Genomic DNA, 26,984 nt, shown 5'->3' on the forward strand with positions numbered 1-26,984 from the left:
CGGGCGGTAGGGGGCGCTGCTGAGACAGGGGAGAAATGAGGGGATTTATGGATTTTCAGACATCCCAAGTCTCCCGGAAGTTCCCGCGAGTCGGATAAATCATCCCGGATTTTAGACTCTGCGAGGTTATGTTTCTTTTTTTAATGCGAGTGAGAGCGAGAAGGCAATAATTCATGCATCATGTGCGGATAAGACATACTGCGAATGCGCAGACATAAGGGTGTGCGGTGAGGAGGAGGTTGCTGGTGAGAGCTGTGAAGCGTATCTGTCCAAAGCGATGCTCTGTTCAAGCAGCGCTCCAGGCGACTGGCTGTCAGAGCGCTGATTGGATCAGTCAGAAAAATAAGCCAATAAGTTTCAGTTCACTCTTTTACAGTCACATAATTTTACAGCAGAATATACTAAAGTGTATCCATGTCTTGTGAAGGTGAAGAATGATGGAGTGTGCATGTATGGGGCACGGTGCGGCCAGGGGCGTCATCTGACCCAGTACTATACAGGGGCACAATAGGGCACCAAATAAAATGCAAGCGCGCAAAGCACGTAAGCAAAAAAATTTTGGGCAATTATTTATTTAAAAAAAAACATGGGCCCAGATAATTAAGGCAAGCACATGAGCAAATATTTTATAGCACTTATTTATTATTATAAAGCGTCATGGTTTTTGGTATAGACATATACTAAGTTATCATACCAGTATATTTACATGAATGCCAATAACCAAAAGGACATTATAAAAACAAAACATCATTTTATGAACAACTTTACATTTTGTACATAAATCTTGACCTTCTGAGGCTTTGTGAAGGTAGATTTGTATTTTGCATGGTCCAATATTATTTCACAAACCTAAAGAAATAATATACCAGTTTAATAATGCGGAATCTATTGGTCAGCATTATATTTTTTAAATATATAAAAACTATTTATTTCTTGAGATGGGTGCAGCCCACACCGTGCTGGTCGGTTATCTATGGCGGGTGCAGAGGGTGGGGGGGTTTGTTAAATAAGCATCTCCCTGAAATGATTTTTTTTTTTAACTTGGGATGTCTGAAACATGCGCAAAATATTCAGCCTGGAATTTTATTATGCCTGCATTTATTGAAACAATTTTCTAAAATGGGGGGGAAAAAGCAAAGTCAGCGTGCAGATGGTTGTTGACCATTGTAGAAATGCTCCCACTCCAGTGAAATGTCTATCTGATACCCAGAGAAACATTGGAAATCTCAGAGCAACACATCTGGGAGACAGGGGATATTTTTAAGCAATAAAGAGCTAAAAAACAGTAAGCTCTATTTTTTTTCCCCATTTTGCAACAACCAACTTACATCCTGCAGCTGTACTGTCATTGGTACTGTCCCACTTAGTGTGTGTGTGGGGGAATACCTGGTCAGACTGGTAACCGAAGCACCATGAATGAGGTCCAGAGTTCTTTGTGGGGATGGGAGAAAAGTAACAAAAGAATAACTGTCCCTCTCTGCAGCCCTCAGAAGCCATCCCCCTTGGATAGGCACATTACATCCTGTTGTACTGTAGTGTGTCAAAAAGCACCTGAAAGACTCTTCAACCTCAATGCAGCAGTGGGAGGGGAGGCCACAATACAGGAAATATATGCACGCAACAGCTGTGATGGAAAATTGTATCTGAGTCATAAGGTCAGAATTAGGTTTTTATTATGGTTAGAATAAAATGTGCAAAACACCTGTATACTTAAACTTAACATAAACTCATTTACAGGTAATTAAGTCAACTTCAGAGTTCTTTCACATTTCATAATACTTCTTTTTAACTTTATCAATCAAAATCTTTATTGTCATTATGAAGACATAACACTATATGAGATTAATGGTCTGTTTGATTGTCAGCAGGGCTGTTTGTGTGTATCTGAGAAGGGGTGGGTGGGGATGTTTGTGTGTGAGGGTAAGAGTATATATATGTTCTTGGGTGAGAGTGCATGTAGGAGAGTTCTCCTTCTGTAGGTGATGATGTGAGTTTGATTACTGGTCGGGCAACTGATCTGACAGCTCTGGGAAAAGCTGTTTTTGTTTTGTTGGGTTTTTTTTTTTTTTATTCTTCCTTTTTTTCTTTTTTTTTTTGTTCTAGACGTGATGCTGCTGAACCATTTTCCTTGACGGAAGTAGGGCAAACTGTGCATATCACAGATGAGTGGGATCTGTGCCAATGCGTCAGGCTCTTCTCTGGACTTGTCCAGATCTAGATGGCATCCCACAATCCCTTGTGTGTCCTGGTAAGCATGATGCTGCCACTATCATGTTTCATAATAGGGATGGTGTGCTCATTTGTGCATTTAGTTTAACACCAGCTACTATTAAAATAACTTCTGAAGGCAATTGGCAGCACAGATTTTCAGTTGAGTGTGTCAGAGTAAAGAGAGAGGAGTCTTTTAAAAAATGATAATTAATTAATTATTATTATTTAAAAAAGTAATAATTTAACAAGCCTTTTGCTCTTTACACCACTCCTATCTACTTTTTGTTTGAAATGTTTGGGACTTCCCTATAAATACATAATACCACCCATGGAAACTGTGTAATACACCAACATTTTCCAAATGCAAAGGAGTTAAATATTTTAAAGATGCTAAAGTAACTTTTAAATTACAGCATTTTACAGATATATTTGTGTTATATTTTATTTGTTTAAGGGATTTGTCGTTATTTTTGTTCTGCAGCAATTTGACATTGACCATAAAAAATGTGAGAAAAAAAATGTGGGGCCTGTCAGGCATTAGAACTGTACACCCAGATATTCTAAATCAATTATTGTTTATCCCCTCTATATTAATTCATAAAAAATTTATTTCTTCATTCCAAGCATAGTTTTGTTATAGATAGTTCAGAATGAAATAGGCTTAATCCCAGATATTTTCTTCTACCATAGCATTCCTGTGCATGAAGCGCATATTAACCATCTATTTCAAAATGTTAAAATAAAGTTGCTCTTTTTTAAGTGTATGCAGACGAATCTTCATAGTTTGAAGCGTATGCCAACATTAACAGTTAAATGCTTCACAGTGTTTGTGTTAGAGCACTGGTTGCTAACCTTCTCTGAGTGTTCCAGACCCTTTGGCCAAACTTGGCCCCCATCTTCAATCTGTATTAAAACACTGCAAGTGTTGGTTGGTGGCTGGTGTGTTTAACAGGAAGAGGGCTCCCTAATCAAATTCTGCTTTAGGGCTCATACATAACTGGACCAGATCTTGAGCATAGTGCATGAGCCAAAGTCAGGTCTAAAAAGCTACACCCAGATAATTGATCAACAAAGGAAAACCCTGATTAATACATGCTATAGACATGTAGTGACATTCACATTTCCTTACAAACGTCTGGTGCTGGTTCGTGTTGTGTTATTCTGGTTCAAGTGTCATCTCAGCCTTCTTTAAGGAATGAGGGTGGCTCTGTTCTCTTCTTTGTTTTTATCTGTTAGGAGAGGTTGTGCCTCACTCTATGCTCAAAACTGCAGCCCAAAAACAAACAAGCTAATTGGTTATGAGAGTGAGCTTAAGAATCAAGTACATATAACTAAGACAATAAATTATATAGTTAGTTTTTAAAACTAAATAGAAGAGAACTAAAACATTGCACTTTTAGATTTTTTTTTCCAGACTAAAACCTGATCAACAGCATCCTATTTTTGGCAGTGATAAGATGGCCTTGCTTTTTTTGTTGCTGGTTCAGAAACTTGATAGACTGGTTTAGCCACCCCATTAGCAAAAAAATGTGGAAAAGCAAACACTTACTGGTTTGCTCCGCCCCTCACTCAAACTTTGTCACAATGTGTTTAAAGGCAGAAAGCTTCATGCACAGCAGGACTGTATGAAAAGGAATGGAGGCCAGAACTCCAGTTACAAAGGAAAGTTTATAATACTGAGTACTGTAGTAAATTAAGACGTTATATTTTGTTTGTTTTTTATTTCCAACACATGACAAGTAATCATGGATTGTTTATGGTACATTGAGTCAAAGACACAAATTTAGGCAACACGGTGTGACTGAATATAATAACGAATTTAAAAGAATTTAGCAAACCATCAGGTTCTAATGATTTTGGAAAAATAGGTTATTAGACATTAGGTGTCAATGATAGTCAATGATATTAGACTGTCAAAAATCAAACATTAGATCTCACTACAATCTGTATCTCAACTAACTTCTGGAATATAAACAATTAATTATTGGGTGTAATACTAATTACTTCAGTGGAGGAAAAAGAATGAATCAAAAGCACCGGGACTTCTTGAATTCTACGTCTGCTTGTGTAGTTTTTTTTTTTTATTATTATTATTTTAATTTAATTTTTTGGTTTGTTTTATATGATTGAGAGAAAATATTTTCTTACTTGTCTTAATCTAAAACCTAATTTTATATAAGGTTTCATATACAAAAAAAATATGGAATGTGAGACAATATTTCCATTAATCTATAAATCCATTTATAGTGAATTTTGATGCCATAAAATGATTTAAAAATATATGTTGAGGTAGTTTATATATATATATATATATATATATATATATATATATATATATATATATATATATATATATATATATATATATATATATATATATATATATAAATTATTAAATTTAGCCATAAATATTACACATACAAAAAAAATCTAAGTAAAGCCAAATAGGCACCCCTAAACACTTTATTTTGTATCTGTATTGATACTAAACAGGATAAGTGAGTAATTATGCTATTTTGAACTTTTCTGAGCCAGCTTTATATATTATTGAAATATTTACTCATTTACTAACTTAAATTACCACCAGAAACCCTCTGTGTAAGCTGTAAACCAAATCAGTTAGAGATCAGCTAAACTAATCTTCTAGGCTGCTTTTTGGCTGTTGTTATCATAATGAAAATTGCTGTCAGTAATGGACGTTCAGTCTCAAACAATGTTTTGTTCCTAAAATGCTCTTTTTGTGCTTTGACAGAAAGTTCAGGCAGATGAAACTACATGGTAGTACTGCTCAACCTTCCATGACTGATTTTGACAGCTAACAGTGCAGCACAACCCTTCTATCATTGAACCAATCAGAACAACGAAGGGGCAGGGCTTGCCGCAGAATTAGCCAATCAGAAATGAGCACAGCAGTAGAATATGCAGACCATTTGTCTCGCTGTACAGTGTATCATGTTGGCCGTGGAGCAGTAGCGCGGTTAATTGGTGTTCCAACCAGGATATATTGCACCAAAAAAAAAAAAAAAAAAAACCCTCAGTTTTTGAAAATATTTTTAATTCATTTCAATTTTTTGCAGTTTGGGCTTTAAAGGACGTTGAGCAGCAGCTGTCGGGACGGCCGCTGTTTTGTTGATGTCATCCGCGACCTTCAATTCCTCAACAAGCTGAGGATAAACAAAGAGTCGCTTTGAGGGTTTTAGTGTTACCCTTTATTTTTGTCGCCTTTCCGCCTTTGCCAGTTGGCAGGATGAGAGTCCTGCTGCAGGGGCTCCTGCTGCTCGCTGCCTGCGCTCTCCCTGCAGGTGGCTTGGATTTCCAGCCTGGATCCAAAGCTGTCGGACAGCCGGTGTTCAGGAGGCGCTCCGCCGTGGAGCAGAGAGCCTCACACATCGTCAGGAGGTCCCTTCCGTCGTGGCTGGACGCATCGCAACATAGGAGAAGGAGAAGGAACGCCGAGCAAAGCGATTCCTGCAAACAACACCGAGGGTTTCAGAGCAAGTTAAATGACAACACCCACAGTGTAAGTTACCGTCCTGTTTCAGGTTGCAATCCGACAATTACAGAGAGGCATGATAGTGCGCAGGTGCTAAGATGTATGAATAGGCCTTATTTATTGCCCACGGTAGGTAAAAAAAAAAGAAAAAAAGTATTTTTTTATATTTATATTTAAATTAGACTTTGCAAACCACATAAGTGTATCTCCTAAATTGAGGTATAAGCAACCAGAAGCACTCATATGGCCTCCAAACCAGCAGCAGCCCCGTATAATGTCATGTTATATAGAGATTGAAAATGAATCTTTGCACATTGGTAATGAAAAGTGTGTTTCTTTAATTTTTTTATTTTATTTTTTTCAACAGTGTCCTGTCTTGCAATGTGGCAATAAGAATAATTGTCTTGATGCCATAAAGAGCCCAACAGATTTTACTTTCACAGGTGGAGCAGTAGGGCTATCGCCTTAGTGTTCTGCTTGATTTATGCATAAAAATAGCTTTATTATAATTGGGTAGGGAGTATTACAAATTATATGGACACTGGAAAGTAAGTAGAACAGGAAAGGAAAAAGGAGAAAAGATGAAAGAAAGAGGAGATAAAAGGGAGCCAATGATAAAACATCTTCAGTCTGCTTCATCACCTGCAAAGAGATGGAAAATTAAAAATAAAGGTGTGTTTCAAAAACTAATCCTTATTGAAATTGTAATTTCTGGGTTGCAGTCAGTAGACTTCTGTGCACTTGTGTTGCATGCCATGTCCTATTTTGGGCCTGGTCTGCTGGTATGGAAAAAAATGCAAATAAAAAATGAACTAAACTTTTTCAGCTCTGTAGGCTCCAATGCTCAGATCTCATGTGAAGATGTTGTGGTTTTATCGCCTTTGTACTCTGGTATTTCCTGTAACATTTTTATGCGCAGTGTAATAAAATCCTGTTAAACGACATTCAAAAGTTTTGATGTATCTAAAAAGTTTTCACTTGTGTCACTGGTATGCAACACATATCTGTTTTGCAGCATATAGCATTAATTTGGTTTCTCTACTGATTAGAGATCCAAACCGTCTGAATGCTGACAGGAAGTATGAGGCAGAGGAAATTCTTGTGACTGACGATGTGTTGGTTATTTTGTAATTAAAAGCTTTGCTTGTGCAGTCGTTAAAGCAGTTAGGAATCAGAAAGTCATGTAGGCCAACAGAACCCACATTGTTTGTTTTTTTTAAGTTTAAAGCCTCCATCAATGAAGACAAGCTCATCAAATGTCTGCAAATGCACCCTTTTCTCAAGTTAAATCTAAAAACAAAACTAAAAAAAGACTAAATAAGAATCCTGTGCTGCTTATTTGCCTAGCTCACTGATGCCATGTGATCAAGTTTGCATGATGTACTTTGTGTACTTGGCCCCAATAATCTCAGGCTGAGAGAGTTCCTCGAGGCTCAGCCTTCTCTTTCCGCAGAGGTTACCATGCAGGTCCCTCCGGCACTGGGCCTGCTTACTGCATGAACAGCTCGGAGCACAGTGTGTAATGGGCTGCTAATTGTTGTTTAAGAAATTAATCTTGAAGAGGCAGCAGGTCTATATTTGTCTGGGAAGGCAAAAGTATATTTTTTGTTCATTTTATTGTATTTTATTTAACCCTGTAAGTAAAATAAACTATAAAGGTAAATAAACATTAAGAAAATGACAAACTATGTAAAAAAAAATATGTATAGTTACATGTCTCAAAGTATAGATGTTGGTATTATTGTTTGCGAGGTAAATTAAAACACATTAATTGCGATGTAGTTTATACAAGTTAACTATAGACAAGTGCTGGTGGTTGCATGTGCTTTGTTTCATGTTCCTCCTATATTCAAACCTTTGTCTGAAAATATTCTTAACACTAGTCAAGTCCAAATTCAAAAATCAATGGGATTTTTTTTATTAAAACAACTATTTTCATTAATCTCAGACGGAACTATTCACAGAGTTGTATTATATTAAACTGAACTTCCAATTTTCACCATTGTTCTGCGCCAAGTAACATTTCCTCTGATCGCGGAGCAAATCCCGATGATGAGACATTTGTTAACCCCCCCCCCCCCCCCAGGGTTCCAAATAATATATATATATATATATATATATATATATATATATATATATATATATATATATATATATATATATTATTTTATTTTATTTTTGTTTTTTTTCTGCCCTAACCTTTAACTCTTCCATCACTATATAGAGTCAGCAGTATATAGTGGACTTTATAGTGAACTGAGCTAATTTACAGTTCGGACAGATGATTGCTGCTTTTTGCCACCCGTTGGTCACGTGACAGGCTCTCTGCACAGTACCTGTGCCATCTTTACTCTCTCTCACCCAAAACATCCCATGATGCTTTGCGAGGAGAGCTCTTGGATAGCATTCTGTGATATATCTGCTTGTCTAGTTTGTTATATGTCTGCTTGTAATTTTTCCCATTTTGAAGGACGGGCTCGATGTAGGGCTGCATCTAATGATTATTTTGAAAATTTATCAATCTGTAAATTGTTTTTTTTTTTATTTTTTATTAATCAATTAATAATGGAATAGCAAAAGGTTCCTTAAAGAAGAGATTTTATGAAATTAAACCAGTTGAAAATAAACTTTTTCACTTGAGGAGTTCTGGATAGAGCATATTTACAGAAGAAAAGTTTTTTTTAATCTTCAATACAAATTGTTTATATATATATATATATAGTGTATGTATATATAGTGTGTATATATATATATAATTTATTTTATTTATTTTTTTTGTTAGAATTTTGGTATAATGAATGCTCTAAGTGGGATGCTCTGTCAGCTAAAGGCAAGTTTTAGAGTCGCTTTACTCCAGCTAGCGATTAATCGATTTCCAAATCAGTTAATGATTATTTCAATAATCAATTGATCAGAATTCTCCTGACTGCATCATAAGACACAGTGCAGCATCCCCCTTGCACAAATGATTCATAAGCACACATACATTTTTTAATCATCATTAAATAAACCTGACAAATTCTTTCAGCCCTAGCCATATATATACCTTTGGCCATCCCCATATTATCATCTAAACTTATCCTGGAAAGTTAGCATAGTGTATGTCCTGCAACATATTGCCCAGTGCGACTTCTTTATGGATATTTTTTACTTTTTATAATGGATGTTGTGACTTATACTCTGGGTTTACTTATAGTCCGCTAAATACGGTACTTTTATTTATGTACTGTATTTACATGTTTACTAAAGGAGGTTGTCTAATTGTTTTTTCGTACTGTTTTAAATCATAAAGACAAGTGAATATTTATTCTGCTGCTATCACTGAGTTCGATAAAAGAGAAACCATTTTGGATTTTGAAGTTATACTTAATCACTATGTAATAGTCTATATTTACATTACTGCCACATCAATTTACCTCTTCAATCACTGTTTGTTGTATTTTCTTCAGTTCATGTTCAACGACCTGAGCGGCTCAGTGTCACTGGCTTGGGTTGGAGATGGAACAGGGGTAAGTGTTGTAAACATCGGGACAGGATTAGGTCAAAAATGGTTGGTTCTTTAGGTGTAAGATAATGTGCTGTGCAATCTTTACAGCTATTTTTGCAACATCAAAGTATGTTGTAAAATATTACTGCTAGATGATAGATGTCTCCTAATTTCCTAAAGTTTAACCTTTATTCTTTGCAGGTCATTTTGGCTTTGACTACCTTTCAGGTGCCTTTCTTCATGTTAAGATTCGGTCAATCCAAACTCTACCGTAGGTAGGTCTTGTAAGCTTACCTGTTGCAAAGTTTGCATGGTGAGCAGCAGATTTCATCTCTTGGTTCTTGCATTTTCTTCTCTGCTAGTGAGAACTACGGGAAGACGTTTGATGATGTGACCAACTTAATCAACAGCACCTTCATATTAACAGAGTTTGGTATAGCAATCGGCCCTGAGAATTCAGGCAAAGTACGCCAAATCCCTGTTTTTTTTAATTCATTTATACGGAGAGAACAGCTGCAATCGGCTCTAAACAGTAATATTTGGACCCTTGCTTTTAGGTGATCCTGACCGCTGAAGTCTCTGGAGGTGATGGGTATCGGCTTTTTGTTTCCATGGACTTTGGAAAAACCTTCACCCACCTGGACTTGCCTTTCAATCCCCTGATGCAGATCTCATACAATCCGGAGAACTCAAATGTGCTGGCAGTCCTCAGCACCAGGGTAAGACGTGCATACTGAAGACTTTGGTAGGAAAACCAAGTTAATTCGTTAATTATAATGCTGAAACCAAAAATGGTTTAAGTTTTAAACACAACTTTCTCTCTAAACAAAAAAACCCACAGAAAAGCAGTTTATTTTGAATTTTTTTTAGTTTGGACATTTTTTTTTTAACCAAAGGGAGATCTTTGTATTAGAGCAAAGGTAATTGAATTAAAATGAATATAAAACCAATTAGATTTAATGTACATTATTTATTAAAGGGAAATAACATATTGGTAAATATAGCAAAGAAGCGAATGGCTTGTTGCCAAAACCTGAAAATACCATAACGGTTCTAGCTAATAGTATTGATTTCTATTAATGAATTAATTTCCTTTCTTTTACACAACTAAGCCACACTTAATCTATTTTTGAATGGGTTTCAAAGCAGCATGGCCTTGATGTTAAATATCTGTCTAATTCAGAAGTAAATGATGTTGAAAGATTTAAAGAAATAGCCCTGTAATAACTCATAAAATGATTTGTTTAAACTGAACTTGTAACAGGATCTTTAAAAATTAAACTGCCCTTCCTTTGGTCACTAGCTTAAATCTCTGGTGAGAACTGCTTTCTGTTTTGCCAAACCTAATGTGATCAACACTTCAGGTTTTATTTATTGCAGAGACTAAGTACTGTAAATATTCTTTTTAAAATGTAAACGGTTCTGATCGTTATTAAAAGTAAAAGGAAAAAAATTTAAACATAACATTTTAAGAGCACAGTTTAAAAATAGTCTAGAAACCATTAGTAAGTGATCAGTTACTTCCTCATTCTCTAGAGAAATTTCGAGATTATATTAAGATCATTTGACTAATTTCTCTGAACCCATTTTCAAATTGGAAAAAATAGCATTTCTAGTGAAACATTTGAACCTTTAAATATCTAGTTAGAGCATTAAATCCCCCAAAGTTTTATATTGATTTATATTTTTCATATCTAATGTAGTTCTGTATTATATTTACCGTTTGAAAAGGTTATATATATTTATTTAAAGCTTATATATATTTGAGAAGACTTAAACCAAGAAGATGAATTGCCAGTTCAGTTTCTTTGCTTAGTGTTTATTTATTAACGTGACTTTAGAGATTATGAGCTGGTCCATAAACTAATGTGTGAACCTAAGTTAATATTTAATTCCGTTTTCAGCATGAACTTTGGCTTTCTGAAGATTTTGGACAGAGCTGGAAGAAGATTCACAACAACGTGTGCCTTTTTAAATGGTGAGACACAGTTGGTGTTAAACTAAACTGAAATCCCAAATAGTTTTATGTTACGAAGCTTTTAAAGTGCTGTTATCTGGTTTTAGGCCTCAGAATAGGAAGAAGGTTCAGTTCCTATTTTCACTGCTGTGGTCTAAGGCAATCTTTTTGCAACCCTAGGCCCAGTGTGGTTTCAAAATGTTGAATGTGTTTAAGTTATTCTCACATGATCGCTTTTGCTGATAGTTTAGGTGGAAAATAAGGATTTGAACTTTATAATGTTGAAGCCTTTTACTGTATTTTGAAATGGTTAAATAGTTTGTAGTAATTGCTAAACATGAAGGGAAATTGGATCACAAAGCTGTGACCAAGCCCTTTTAGAGCCCAATGTTGTTGTTTTTTTTAAACATATTTCCTGGTACTTATCTCTTTGTAAACTTTGAAGCATTTTAGTTTCGTTTCCAGGGTTGCTTTGTGGGTGCAAGGAGTGCTGAAATACAGGTGCAAAAAAAACCCCCAAAAAAACAAGTGAAGTATATGCGCGATTTGTGGGCCTTTCGCTAGTGATGGAAAGTTTTATCATTAGTGGGCAAGGTGCAGGAGTAAAGAAAGTACACTTTATGTCCATACTTTTTTACAAAAATGAATTTGAATTAGGTAGTTTGCTCCTGTGTTGATTCTCCAATCATTCTGTTACTGCTAGATCAAATCATATACTTCTTATGACCTTTATCTGTGACCTCATTACTAAATGAAGTCACCTTGAATGTAATTAAGATGGTGCTAACGCAAACTTACCAAGAACTAACTTGCCCTTAAGGTGACAAGGGAAGGAGAGCATTCATCAGAAAAGCAGCCAAGAGGCTAATGGTGGCCCTGCAGAAGCTGCAAAGGTCAGGCAGGCAAATCTAACAACATGACAACTATTAGCTGTGCCCTTCATAAACGTGTCCTTTATTGAGAGTGTTAAGTGGTCACATGATGGTTGGGGGAGTTTTGTTCTTGTAGGGTTGAATAGGAGAGTTGATAGGAAGATGAATGAAACTAAATAAAGGATCATTCAACAAGAAAACCTGTTAGAGGCTGGAAAAGAATCAGTGTGGGTCAGATGCTTGATTTCCAGCGGGAGAGTCCATTTTGCGCAGAAAAAAGGGGCAAATATTTTAATCTATAAAGGTATAGTGGAGGATTTTCATGAATTTTTAAAAAGACCCGGCCTCTCAACTATAGAAAAAAATGCACATGCACAACCCTGTACCTGCTCCCGAGGAGGAACACCTATTAAATGTGTGCAAGAGAATGCACAAGCCCATTTCTCCTCATGCATGCTCTTTTTAAATTTGCTGTCTGCATCGCTCATACAAGCTTACTTTCCAAAAGAAGATTTGCAACTTTTCCACTATGTCAGTAAGTGAAAATGGGGACGAGCACATAGGACGGCCTTACACAAACATGTCACCAGAATGATTGACAATTAGGAGGACCACTTACTTTGACGATCCACCCAGAAAAAGAAAGTCCTCCACTGTACCTTCAAGTGTAAAAATTTGAATGAAACCTTTTCCAGATATTTCAGTTTGTAGTTTCAGATGGAAAGTATGGGATGCAGAAGCAAACCAGTCATTTCATTAAAAACGGGATTGTGTTGAGATACGACATAAAATCCCAACAAAATGGACTGAAACAGGGATGCAAATGATCAAGTAATAAGTTCATCTTAATCCATTGACTAATGATTAATAAGTGATCATTTTCTTAAAGAACAGAGATTTAAAAAGATGAAGCAGATGCTATCTGTAATATTGTTCTCTTTTTTTAATGGGAAATCCTGTTGTCTATTTGAGGGTGAAACTTTGTGCTGTTTGCTGTTCTTCTAAACTGGTGGTTCCGGTAACTCTCGAACTAATGTTAAATGTTTGGCTCTATGAAGTGCGTTAACTTACAAAAGCCCTCACAATCAACCGTTTTTATTGATATGATGTATTTTTCTATCACGTTGCATGTCATTTTTGGTTGCTAAGAATGAATTACATTTTGCATCTTAGTCGGTAATGAACAGTTGAAAAATAGTCCTGCACCAGACTTCATTTGGAATTTTGATCTGAAATCTCCACCAGGATTTTTTTTCTTTCATCTATAAAGATCTGGGCCCACTAAAGGGGGAAACGCAGCTCCCTCGTTTGGATTGTGACCACATTACAACACTTAAAGAAGGTCCATCTACAGGCATTATCAATGAATTGGATTGAGGAAAATTTATTCTGATAAACTATTAATTGACAAGGAATAATAAGTGTATTATTTCCACATTGGTGTTTATGACTGATGCCACAAAATGTAGAAATGTTTTTAAGATTTGAACATATGTGCAACTAGATCATCTTAAGAAATTTATCTGAAATCAAGTCGAACATTTGTTTATCCTTAAGTTAATTACTCAATTAAAAAGCTGTGAATAACTCTCATCCTCATGTATTCTTAACCATCCTTTCTTTTATCTGCCTCTCTATGTAGGGGGAAGAAAAATAGCACCTTCTTTACTACCAACCAGAATGGATCTTGCGGTGAGTTTCTCTCAAAGTTAAATTTAAATCTACACAATCTGGATTCTGACAGTTCACCAATTCTTTTTTTATTTTTCATGCATGTAATTTGAACTCTTTAGACAGCAAAAGTTAATGTGAGAAAAGGCAATCAACCCTTATGGATTTGGTCTGAAAGCTGCATGTATATTTTTAATGCACATTTGTTCATGTCCTGCCTGAATGGTTTAGGTGATAGAGGAATGTTAGAGCTGAGGAGAACCACAGATTTGGGTAAAACCATCAAGACTGTTGCCACAAAGATCTTCTCTTTTGGTCTGGGTGGACGCTTCCTCTTCGCTTCAGTAATGACTGGAAAGGTTAGTATGAAATTGACTTTTTTTTAAGGCTGTTAGGTAATATACCAGTGTTGCATATGAGGAAGAACAGAGCTTGTCATATGAACCTCAAAGAGAATTTTAAAAGACGAAGTATTGACAAAGTAAATATTTCATATTGCATTTGTTAATTAGAACCATCTTTCATGCTATCCTCAAGGAGAATATATTTGGATTCAATGTGTTTATCCCTTTGAAAATTATAGAAATAACATGATCAGAATGGTCAACAGTATTTGGACAAGTAATTTAAAACCAAACTCAATTTGGAAATAACAAGCGCTATGAGTCATTACACCTTCAACCAACCACCTTCATGGCTGTGGATAAATAACAGCCTGTTTTTTTTTGACAAAAACTGCATTTTTGATGTTTTTTATAAAACAAAAGACTGGTAGCATGTTGTTCCAAAGAAAAAGAAAGAATGCTCAATCCAGGAAATATGCTTGTTAAAGGAAACGCAGGTAGAGAGGTTAACATTCAGACAAAAGGTTGAAATCTTGAACTCTTTTGCAAACATCATACAGAAATACGGCCTCCTCTGAGGTCCCTCTGAAATAACTAATAACTAAATAATAAAGTGTGCCATTTGTTTCTAAATGATAACCCTGAAAAAGCTCACTGTAGCAGTTCTGTTTGGCTGATCTTCAAAGTGAAAATAAATTAAAATATCTTGCTCCAAATCTTGTTGGAAAAAGTTGACTAGAGGTCAGACCTTGTATGTTTAGCTACTGGCTTGTCAAATAAAGCATACTATACAACACTCTTAAGCATTAGAGCAAATTAGCTCCTATAAAGGGCTGAATATCTTCACCAGTTAATCATTGTTTTATTGTAATTAAACTCCCAGAAAAAAGAAAAAAAAAGAAAACAAGAGACATATTATGTGCAATAAGGTGAGACTTGTAAAGTGAGTGCATGCCTTCATGACAGAGCATTTTTCAGGAATTTGTTAGCTCTCTTGTATTGTGAAATAGAAGGGCTGTTGACTATTGATGCCTAACTGCCACTGCTGGTCAAACCTGGAGCATTCGTTGCAATATATATCTAAATGTTTATAGTATTAATGTTAGAATACTTTTTCTGTTACAACTTAGTCTGTTGAAACTCATTAGACTTGGAACTCAGTTCAGGGTGACTAAAATATAAAGTCAAAAGGTCATGGATAATTTTTTTTTAGATCTTTTATTTACAGTCAGTGAAATATGAACCTATGGTTGTAATGGAGTTATAGCTGTTTGCAGTATAAAAACCTAGTTTTTCCCTTATTGGTTTAAAACAACTACTCTTATATCTCATGTTCTTGTTTTCCAATGTCTCTGGCCTTTTCATATTGGAAAAAAGGCCTATCTTACTTATACTTTTATGTAATTGGAAAACATTTTGTTCTCTCTTTTTTTCAGAAAACAGGCAGTTGACAACTAACAAAATAATTAGCTTAAATAACTTTCCACTCTAACCGTGCATTCACACCCAACGTGTTTCAGTGTCAAATGTGTCTGGTTTACTTATAGAGTCTATGTAAAGGAAATTCCTATGGTTCATTTTTAGCAATGAAGTTGGGAAATCAGAATTTTTGCAACTCAATAAAGCAACCAATCGGAGAAGCTGATTGATCACAGCTTAGATGAAGAGACAGGCTCTGCATCTAAGAGGTGATCTCTCCTCCCACAACGCTGTCAGTATAAGTTTATTAAAAGATGGATACATATGTAAGAGTAAACTCCACTGGGACCTGCCAGTTAGGAATTTGATTTATTTTCAGTTTTTACAATAAACCTATATAATCGCTATATATTCACTTTCCACCACTACGGACAACAGCAGGAAATCCCCGACACCCTGGCAGGTTATGGAAGCTCTCACTGGGGATTTCCAACCATATCACCCACCTGTATGCGGTGGTCTGCTGCTTGAAACAACAACAAAATATTTAAAAGTAGGATCATATTAACTGACTGTGAAGATCACATTTTGAGGTGTACTTTTTTTTGCTTGAAAACCGGTTTAAGCTACTTATGTCTGCCATTTTATACAAGAGACCAGCATAGGAAAAAAAATGGGATAGCTATTTCAGATGGATTTAGTAGAGAACCAATTAAGGGTTGGAAAAATGGGAGAAATATGATGGAGGTTTTTCATTTATTTTTTTTTTCGGAAATGTAGCACAAATAAATACTCGCAACTGTGGGCTGACTGAACTTTTAAATATCTTTATGTGAATCGAGTTTGGTAGGTATTGTATGCAAATATTTATTTTGACATCCCTATAAAACAAGGATGTCAAATAGTGGATGCCACTTTGTTATATATTTCAAACAACCTCTCACTGCTGCTGCTTTGGCTGAGTTCTCCTCTGCCTTGTGGCTTTTTTTCCTCACACGCTTTATGTTGGTCATGAAAAAGAAGCAAACAAACTGCTAGCTGCAAAACTGAAGACAGCCGAATAGGAGAAGCTCTTCAAATGTTTGGTTCCATTTAATTTGCTCTAATCTGATCTGCATTCTTCCCATTTCTGCTTCTCTGTTCGAACAGGGAACTCTTAGAATGATTCACGTGTCTGTTGACCAGGGTGAGAGCTGGAACATGGCTCAGCTGCCTCCTGTTGGTCATGAGCAGTTCTACTCCATACTGGCAGCAAACGACGATATGGTTTTCATGCACGTTGATGAGCCTGGAGGTCAGAGCACACAGTAACTCAGATGTTCACCTATCATTATAATGGCACATTGTCCTGTGGAAGTGATGCAACTGATGGCATGTTCATATCAGCTTTAACTTGCATCAGTAAATTATGTAGCTATTACTCGTTTTTTTGACACTTTTAGGACTTTAAAACTTTTATTCCTTATTGGGAACATTTTTGAATCCCGAAACTACACCTTGATTGATCCCAGTGATACTAAGGCTACGTTCACACTGCAGGCCTTAACGCTCAATTCCGATTTTTTTATTTGTGAAATCCGATTCTTTTGCGTGGTTGTTCACATTTCCAAATATATGCGACTTGTATGTGATCTGCATTCAGAAGAGGATGCAATGACATCACGAGAGAGCGTGCTCTGTGTTTACAGAAGCATGGATGGTAGTGCTGGAGCGCACGTAGCCGTCTTTCATTTCTTTCCCAACCTCAGCCAGTGCATTCACAATACAATCTTTTCAAGAGGGTTGAAAATGAGGACTGCTCTCCGCATTATCATCTGCCATTTTTGTTGTTTTTCTTCCTGCTTCTGCACAGCAAGAAGTGACCTTTGTTGAGTATTAATGACTTTCAGGTCAGATGAATGTGAGCTGGCCATTCAGACACAGGTGTCATTTGAAAAGATAGTATCGGATTCAGGACCACATAGCAAATGGCCTGGGTTGCATTGGAAAAAAATCAGATATGTGTTGTTCAGACTCTAATGAAAACATCAGCTACAGGTCGCATATGGGCAAAAAAATCAGATTTGGGTCCCTCTAGTCTGCTGTGTGAACTGCTTTATGAGTTGATGTCTTTTAAACATTCCTGCATATCAGTTTGTAGCGCCTAAATACCCATTTCAGATGTTAATAAAGACCAGTGTGATCTTTTTTTTTTTTCAGATACTGGTTTTGGTACAATTTATGTTTCGGATGATCGAGGAACAGTTTACTCCAAGTCGCTGGAGCGTCACCTTTATACAGCTACAGGAGGTGACACTGACTTCACCAACGTCACTTCACTGCGAGGAGTCTTTATCACCAGCATCTTGGCAGAAGGTACCTTTTATCCCATACGATGTGCAGCATACCTCAAACATCTTAAATTAGTTCACGCATTATCTCTAGACAATTTAATTTCAGGACTTTTCCTATGCTTTTATGTAATATTACAACACAAAATAGAGTATAGTTGTGAAGTGCTTTTGCTAGTAAAAAAAACAAACCCGAGGCGTGTGCTTGTAAACTTAGTGAATTTGGAAAACCAACTATTTCTCCAATTGAGCTACAAGCCGTTTGGACTATTTCTCAACCACTACATCAGGAAATAACAGTATTTCCTCACAACTCTTCCTCACTTTGTTGATTGGGTTACTAGTTCTCTGCATACTGCTCTACATAAAGTAGCCCATTTGAAATAGAAAAATATCTCCTTAATTTATTGCAGAGCTGCAGACTTCTAAACTGAAGGCTAGGAAACGAGAGAAAATGGCGCTCTACATGCCTACAGGAATCCTACCTAGTCTGGAAAAACAGTTTACTGCTTTAGTTGATGACCCTTTGTAAAGCAATAGCAGCATATTTTCCTCTTTAACAGAGGAGAATAAGAAAAATCCTAGATATCTTTTTAATAAAGTTGCCAAACTCACCCAGAGCCATAGCTCTGTTGAACCATCCATTGATTATATTAAACATAAAATCATTAGCACACCTTTAAATATAACTGGTTTATCTCTGGAAGGTGAGGCAGAATCTGAGGTAACCATAGAATCTTTTCTTTATTTGGACTGTTTAAGAAACCGTCTCTTGACCCAGATGACTTGGTAAATTATATACCTATATCCAATCTTCCTTTCTTATTCAAAACAAAAAAAAGTTGCTAAACAACTGTGTGACCACTTACACCCAGAGATGGCAAAAGTACTCACTTTCCGTACTTAAGTAAAAGTACAGATACTTGTGTTAAAAAATACTCTGGTAAAAGTGGAAGTACTGATTAAACTTCTTTACTCAAGTAAAAGTAACAAAGTACAGGCTTGTAAATTTACTTAAAGTATAAAAGTAAAAGTAGAAACCTCTTTTTTTCATGCCATTGCCTACATTTTAAATGGATGTCTGCCAATAGGACTAGATCTCCGTTGTGTTCATTTTCAATCATCTCGTCGTCCATGCTACTATGCTAACGCCACCCTCCACCGAGCTGCAATGATTTGCCGCGAATGAATACCGCCGAATCTGTCGATTCATCTTGTAGTGGTGCGTCAAATGCAAAGTAGATTCCCATCCAATTAGATTGAATTTGGTATTGATGACGTGAAAAATAATAACGGTAACTCCATTGAAATGATTCAAAACTAAAGTAACGAGCCAATTTTTTTAAATTAGAGTAGAAAGTACAGATATTTGTGTAAAAATGTAAGGAGTAGAAGTAAAAAGTCGCCATAAAAATAAGTAGTAAAGTAAAAATATCAGAAAAATCTACTTGAGTACAGTAACGATGTATTTGTACTTCGTTACTTCCCATCGTTTCAGTTTGACTTTAGATTTCATCATAGCACCGAAATGGCTCTGGTGGAAATTGCTAATGATATTCCCATGGCCTCAGATAATGGACTTGTATCTGTACTTGTCGTGTTAGATCTCAGAGCTGCATTTGAGCAAGTTGATCATAATGTTCTTTTAGATAGACTTGAATATTATAACAGCACAAGACTAGTTTAAATCATATCTACCTTACCTTTTGTTTTCACCTCACCAGCATTCCCGTGGGTTTCTTCACTGCTTCTCTATTGCTCTCCTTGCCAGGGGCGGGGGGGCATTTCTTTCACTGCATTTGGGCATTTTTCGTTTTGGGCTTTAACAAAATAATTGGTACTGGCCTTAAATACTTTAGCCAAATTGTGTTCCAGCCCTCAGATTCTCCTTAGTAAAACAGTCACAGATATTTCACAGATATTTCTTCCTCGTTACGCACCCATAAAAAGTGTTTGCAGTAAATATTTAATTAGACATTCAGTGTTAGATGTGTTTTTCAGGCTGAAGCTAAAAAAAAAAAAGAAAAAAAAAACCTCATCACTACTTTTGCGCTTTGTTGATCAGTCTGTTAATGTGTTAAATTAGCTAAAACAAGCCAAGTCCCTTTTTACCCAGCGTTTCTAGTTTGTTCCTTGGCTTCCTATAAATACGTTCTCCTTGTGTTTGTGTTTCCAGATAACTCTGTGCAGTCTGTAGTGTCCTTTGATCAGGGAGGAGAGTGGCTTCCCCTGCGGAAACCTGTCAACAGCAAGTGTGATGCTACGTCTAAGGACCCAGACAAGGTACACTTTCTCAAAGTATTGCTGTAATTATGTAAAAAAACAAAACAAAAAACATAGTTTTATTGTTATTTTATTTTTTATTTTTTTTTGCATATCTCCTCATCAATGTATCATCGTGATATTTGCAGAAAACAAATAATGAAATGAGTTTGTGTTGCTTTTGTAATCTACAGTGCAGCCTCCACATCCATGCAGCTTACAGCACTGCTATGAAGCTGAGCGTCCCCATGCTGCCTCTGACAGAACCAAACGCTGTGGGTCTAATCATAGCTCATGGTAAAAATCATGCTGAAATTACATTGTAGAAATGTTTTTTTTTTTATCTTTTTAAACAATTGCTTTTCAACCTCTGAGCATTTTCCTGCAGGCAGTGTCGGGGATGCCATCTCTGTGTTGAAGTCTGATGTGTATGTGTCTGATGATGGTGGCTACACCTGGATAAAGGCTCTTGAGGGGCCCCATCACTATGCTATGCTGGACTCAGGAGGGCTGCTGGTAGCTGTGGAGGACAACGGCGAACCCATCAACAAGATTAAGTGAGTAACTCAGTTAGAATAAATGTAAAACCTTAGCTGATAATTTGCTTCTCTAGCTTTTTGAGATTGCTATGAAAGTATAAATTGGGCAATCTCTGTCTGCAGGATTTAAACTATCCTTGTCCTAAACAGACTTATAATTATGCAATTTTCTGAAAATGCAAATGTGAAACCAATGCATCTACGCATTTGATCTGAAACCTGTGCAATTTATTCAGATTTCTTTTTTATTTACTACTCTTTATCCTACCTTACAGATTTTCCACTGATGAAGGACAGTGCTGGAATGTTTATAACTTCACAGAGGAGCCAATCTCATTCACGGGGCTGGCATCAGAGCCGGGAGCTCGTTCCATGAATGTCAGCATCTGGGGCTACAGGGAGAACTTCATCAGCCAGTACTGGGTCTCCTTCACTATCGACTTCAGGGAACTCCTCACTAGAAGCTGTAAGTTATTCATTTTAAAACAAAATTCCTAATGAGACTTCATTATGTTTTCAATGATTTTCTTAAACTTTACTGATGTTTCTAGGTGACGATAACGATTATGTGGAATGGTTGGCCCACTCTGATGACATCAGTGACCCCAACGATGGCTGCATGCTGGGTTATAAAGAGAAATTCCTGCGGCTCAGAAAGGACTCTGTTTGCTTGAATGGACGAGATTATATTTTGAACACACAGCCGACTCCATGTCCATGCACCCTGGATGACTTCTTGTGGTGAGATACAGAGCAGATGTTTATTTATTTTTTTTCTAAACCCAGAATATCCCTTGCTTATCAATTTAGAGATGTTCTTAGGCTACGTTCACACTGCAGGCCTTAATGCTCAATTCCGATTTTTTTGTGAAATCGGATTTTTTTGCGTGTCCGTTCACACTTCCAAGTATATGCGACTTGTATGATTGATCTACTGTGTGAACTGAAAGCGTTCAACCGAAGTGTCCCGCCTGCGCATTCGAGGACGCGATGACGTCGCATGTAGCAAGCGTCCTCAGTGTTTGCGGAAGTAAACATGACTCGTAATACCGCAGCGTATATTGCGTTCTTTAAGTTCTTCTCCAACAGGAGCAGGCACATTACGAACGAAATCTTTTTAAGAAGATCAAAAAGAAAGAGAGCCATGTTCCGGTAAGACCTTTCGAGTTTGATCTGAATCGAGCTATCTTTCCAAATATGAATTAAGTCAGCAACCTCACTTTCTCTCCATTGACTGCTCTCTGTGTTATCTTCCGCCATGGTTGTTAGTTTTTCCCACCTCCGCTTAGTAGGACGCAGATTAGTAACGTTTAGTAACATTTGTCAAGTATCAATGACGTGTAGGTCGGATGAATGCGACCTGGCCGTACAGACACAGGTCGCATTTGAAAAGATCAGATACGTATCGGATTCAGGACCACATATCCAAGTGGCCTGGGTCGCATTTGAAAAAATCCGATCTGTGTCGTTCAGACTGTCATAAAAAGATCTGATACAGGTCACATATTGGCAAAAAAATCGGAATTGGGTCACTTCAGGCTGCAGTGTGAACGTAGCCTTAGTGATCCTGGGATTTTTCACAGATTTTTACATTACAATCACCAACTTAAACATATTTAAAAGGGTTATAATGCATAAAATAGTTTATCACTGTGAAGAGAAAAAAACTATGCATAATTATCAAAACCCTTTACAAATAAAAACCTGAAAAGGCTGCTGTGCATTTGCATCCAGCCTTCACTCTAGAATAAATCTGCTTTAACCAACAGATTTAGAATTTTAACTTATCAGTAAAATACTCAACCTGTGTCTTAATGAAGATCAATATTAACAGCTGTTTTATTAAGGCCTCATACGTTTTTAAGAGACTAATTAAAGAACAACAACCATCATGAAGATCAAGAATGTCTGCAGACACATCAGAGATGACGCTGTTGAAAAGTTTTAAGCAGAGTTAGGTTGGAAACCGAGGGGACTGTAGCTGAACTTCAAACCTACCAAGATGTGACCAACTCAAAGGCCAGGATACAATTAATCAGAAAAGCATTCAAGAACTGTTCTGGGTGCTAATGCTATTTCGAGGAGCTTTAGCAGCAGTACAGTCATCATGAAAATCAGATTTATTGTCCCCACACCAAACGGATATTAGAACCTGAGCTTACCGTAAATGTCCGACAAACCCATTTATATAGGGACAGATGAAACCAAACATTATCCGCCACATATCTGACTCAATAAACCAACTATTTTCATTCATTTCAGACGGAACTATTCACATACTTGTGTTCGATTAAATTGCACTTGCAGTATTCACTACTGTTCGGTGCCAAGTACCTTTTTCCTCTCAGCACGGAGCAGCTGGCTTGTTTTGACTCGCAATGAGTCATGGGATACCCAAGGCTATGTAGGATACACTGGACCTGTCCTTGAAAACGGGCAAAAAGAAAGCTGCATTTGTCGGCCGTATAACGAGGATTCTTCCAATTTGAACAGGCCTCGGCGCCGCTATAATAATAATTATTATTATTATTTAATTATTAATTATTAAACAGCGCCTTTCTGGACACTCGAGGTCACTTTACAGAAAATACAAAAAATAAATAAAAAGAAAAATGAAAATACAAATACAGGAACATAAAAACAATTATGGATAGGGAAAAGAGCAGTGTATTAACAGATAAGCGAGCTGGAACAGATGGGTTTTGAGTCTGGCTTTGAACAAGACGAGAGAGTCAATACTGCGGAGGTCAGGAGGAAGTGAGTTCCAGAGCTGGGGAGCAGAGCGGCTGAAGGCTCACCCCATGGTGACAAGTCGAGCTGGGGGTACAGTGAGGTGGATGGAGGAGGAGGATCTAAGGGAGCGGGAGGAGGTGGTAATGTGAAGAAGGTCTGACAGATATGGAGGAGCAAGGTTATGGATGGCTTTGAAAGTAAAGGGAAGAATTTTAAATTGAATTCTTAATTGAACTGGGAGCCAATGGAGTTGGTGAAGGACAGGGGAAGTATAATGGCGTAATCAGCCGACGACTCTGGCCTTCGGAGGACGTATCCGCCGAATTTGAACTCTGTATCACCCTTAGAGCATCATCTCCATGGTTATCCTTGATGAGGCTTTTGGAAAGCTCTTTTCAAACAAAGAGAGGGAAGCTGGTTTAAGTTCAATATAAATGTTTTTCAGATTTCTTTTTTTGAAAAAACTTAAAAAAAAAAAGACAAACTGAGTGACTGTTTTATTTTTTCACTTCAAAACCTGGTGTGGAAAAGGTAAAAACTCTATGAATACTGAGAGTGTTTAAAGTCATCCTGGTTTTGTGTGACATTTTGCAGTGACTTTGGATACCAGCGTAAAGAGAACAGCTCTGAGTGTGTGGAGCAGCCTGACCTGCAGGGCAAAGTGTTGGAGTTCTGTCTGCACGGCAAAGAGGAGCAACTGCAGACCAGTGGGTGAGGTTTCAGACTGAGTCAAAACTTGGCTTGAAATAGAGTTTGGTTCGTCACTTTCCATTTATTGAGAATAACACTCTACTCTGTATCCATATTCATTAGCAGTACCTGTTAGCTCTCTAGAACTTGATTCAAATTTTCATCAGGTTAGCGTATAATTCTGAAAATATGTAAGCAGGCATATTGCTTAGGTTTTAGGTACTGTGTGAATTTGGCAGAAATCATGCTGTTTGCTAGGAAGAAAATTGTATATTGTAGTTGAAGTGGCAAACTTAGAAGAAGGAAGTTACTCTCATGTAGAAAGAGGAGAGAGGAAGCTTATCAGGGTGACAATGAAACTTGTGGGTAGGAGGAATGTTGCCTAGAACTAAACTTTAGGCTTAACCTTTAATTTAACTTAGCTGAGAGTACATTTTAAATGGTATAAGGGTTTAAAAGGGTTATAACTATATAATTGGGAAGGCTGTTGCATCACTGAAGACAGGTTTTTCTAAACTTTATCATTATAAATTGTTTTAAAAATGCATATTGTATGGATTCCATTATGTTTTATTTCTAAGACTATTAAATAAGTTATAACGGTTAGACGTCTTATAATGCAACTCAAATATGTTCTTTGTTGTTGCCAATTAAATAATAAAATAAAATAAAAAATATTAGCTATTTCTTTCCTTTTTCTTTTCTTTGATCTTTGACCATTTATAACAAATGTTCTTTTCGGGGATTATAATATAATCTGTTTTGGCCCAAAGGTACAGGAAAATTCCCGGAGATAAATGTGAGGGAGGAGAGATGCCTAAGCGTAAAGAGATTGACCTCAGTAAGAGGTGTGTCAGTGATCTGGTATCTCCGGAGCTACAGGTAAGCAAGCAAAGATTTTCCTGATTTATTGATATGTTGGTAATCTGTTTCTGAGCTTGTAGTTCCCACCTTTTTATCTGCTTCTACTTTCTACAGACAGATGGTCATTCCTCCAAGTCAGTGCCCATTGTGTTAGCAGTCATCGTTGTCCTAGTGCTGAGCATCGCAGCGGGCGTGGTCTTTGTAAGGAAATACGTCTGCGGCGGAAGGTTGGCTAATATCAGTTCGTATTACATTTCCAAACATTCTGAATCGTGTTTTTTTTTTTTGGGTGTCCTGACAATGTCCTGAATGTGTCCCGCAGGTTTGTAGTGCACAGGTATTCTGTGCTGCAGCAGCACGTGGAGGAAAATGCAGCAGATGGGATGGATGAGCCACTAGAAACCAACCATGCTCCTAATGGCAAAATAGAATTCCATGATGACTCTGATGAGGTAGGTTTGAAAAACTGCTTTTCCTAAACCAAACTCACACAAACGTCCAAATAGGCTCAGAGTTTTCAGCCATAAACACTAAATATAAGCTGAGTATAAAGTATCCTCTGTTCTCTGATTGTAAGGAATTATAAATATAAGGCATAACATAGATATAAGTAAGTTGAGTGCATGCAGGTTTTTATAATAAAATGGCAAAAAAGTCCAAGCTTTAGACCTTAAATGAAAGGATTTTATAAGATATATTGTAGACTTATTGGCATCCATAACAAAAAGCCTTTTAAATAGATTGATTTCTGTAGCATAATGAAGAGGAAAAAAATATGCATTTATTTTTATACACGTATTGAGTAAGAAAGAAATATTCACATGCAATAATTTTTTGTATTTTGTTTTTTTTTAATAACTGGTGCCTTAACTTTGTTTTTTCTTTGGGGTTTAATTTTTTTTTTTTTTGACCATCTAGAAACTTTGAGTGAGAAATCAACATGTTCCTTAAATTTTGTAACACGAGGATCTGTTTCTGTTGACCATAATCTTTTAGGATTGAAAAAGGCTTTGTATCCAACCTTGAAAAGTGTAAAGGTGTTAAGGCTACTGAAACTCGCCTATGTAACTTTAGAGGGTCACGTCATTCTCTGAATGAGTCATGTGACTCATGGTGCCACTTTCTGATGGTTTGACCTCACCTTAAACATTAGAGTGAATGCTGAAAGTTGTAAAAATTGGTGAGCAACAAAATGCATATAACATTTACCTAATTAGAATTATTTTTGGTTCTCTGATGTAGGATTTAATCTAGAGGGGGTGATTGTGGCCTGGTTTTAGTAGACAGCTCTAATACTTCTCAATCTGCTGGAGCAAAGTGGTCAGTCTGTTTTCTTTTGTGACAGTGCAGTGCCCTCAGTTGTTTTAAGAGCCTCTTAACCTGGAGTTTACAGATCCAGCTCCCCTAGTGGCTAAAAGTTATCCAGCACTGGTTTTTGCACTGGATTTTAGCTGCACCCTATAAGATATTCTGTCCACAAATGCAAACACATTGTTTTTTCCTTCATATCAAAGTTTTATAACTGTAGGATAAACAGACACTTCTATAGTAAAGTGATCTCAGTTGCATCTCTGGAGCTACTGATTATCCTGGCCGGGTTTCAAAGACCAGCTCTCTGTTCAGGCTGGGGAAGGACTTGACTTGTTATATTATGAGTAAACATGTAACTTGAAACCAGCATCGCCTCAACTAGATTCAACCTTAAAGCAATGAAATACGACACTAACCTGCATATCTGACACCTAAGGTAGTTGTAATTACAGTATGATGGAATTTTAAAGTTTAGACCAATTGAGGTCACTTGGATAATGGGGTTAGTTTTGTAAAGAGATGTATTCATTTACCCATGGTGGTTTTGTCTTCAGTGGTATGCTGTCTTCTGTTTGTGCAGGATCTGCTTGAATAGCAGGGACCACCTGTTAAACAAGCGGGTAACTGGTTGGCCTGCAGCCAGCCGTTGTTCCCATCACTCTCCTCTCCAGTTATTTCCTCCTCTCACCCTCTGATGTAAACTTCAGCCTCAGCGACAGAAACTCTGCTGTCATCGGCGAAGTCAAATGAATGTAAGGAGGCTTCCTGAGACTTAAAGCCACTGTTGGAGAGAACCATGAA

At 36.9% G+C, this 26,984-nt stretch overlaps 1 protein-coding gene across 1 annotated transcript; it reads left to right on the forward strand.

The window, feature by feature from the left end:
- The first annotated feature begins 5,203 nt into the window (after positions 1-5,203).
- sort1b (sortilin 1b) lies at positions 5,204-26,984 on the forward strand. The gene is made up of 20 exons (XM_038282960.1): positions 5,204-5,731; positions 9,154-9,213; positions 9,393-9,466; positions 9,554-9,656; positions 9,749-9,910; positions 11,096-11,169; positions 13,663-13,712; positions 13,923-14,050; positions 16,604-16,748; positions 17,654-17,809; positions 19,961-20,067; positions 20,241-20,343; positions 20,435-20,603; positions 20,861-21,051; positions 21,137-21,326; positions 23,913-24,029; positions 24,782-24,890; positions 24,987-25,099; positions 25,195-25,324; positions 26,764-26,984. Exons 1-20 carry the CDS (start codon positions 5,459-5,461, stop codon positions 26,776-26,778), a joined length of 2,469 nt encoding a protein of 822 aa, XP_038138888.1. The 5' UTR covers positions 5,204-5,458; the 3' UTR covers positions 26,779-26,984.

The sequence above is a fragment of the Cyprinodon tularosa genome, unplaced genomic scaffold (assembly GCF_016077235.1).
Source record: "Cyprinodon tularosa strain WSP-4 unplaced genomic scaffold, ASM1607723v1 ctg19, whole genome shotgun sequence".
NCBI classification, from domain to species: domain Eukaryota; kingdom Metazoa; phylum Chordata; class Actinopteri; order Cyprinodontiformes; family Cyprinodontidae; genus Cyprinodon; species Cyprinodon tularosa.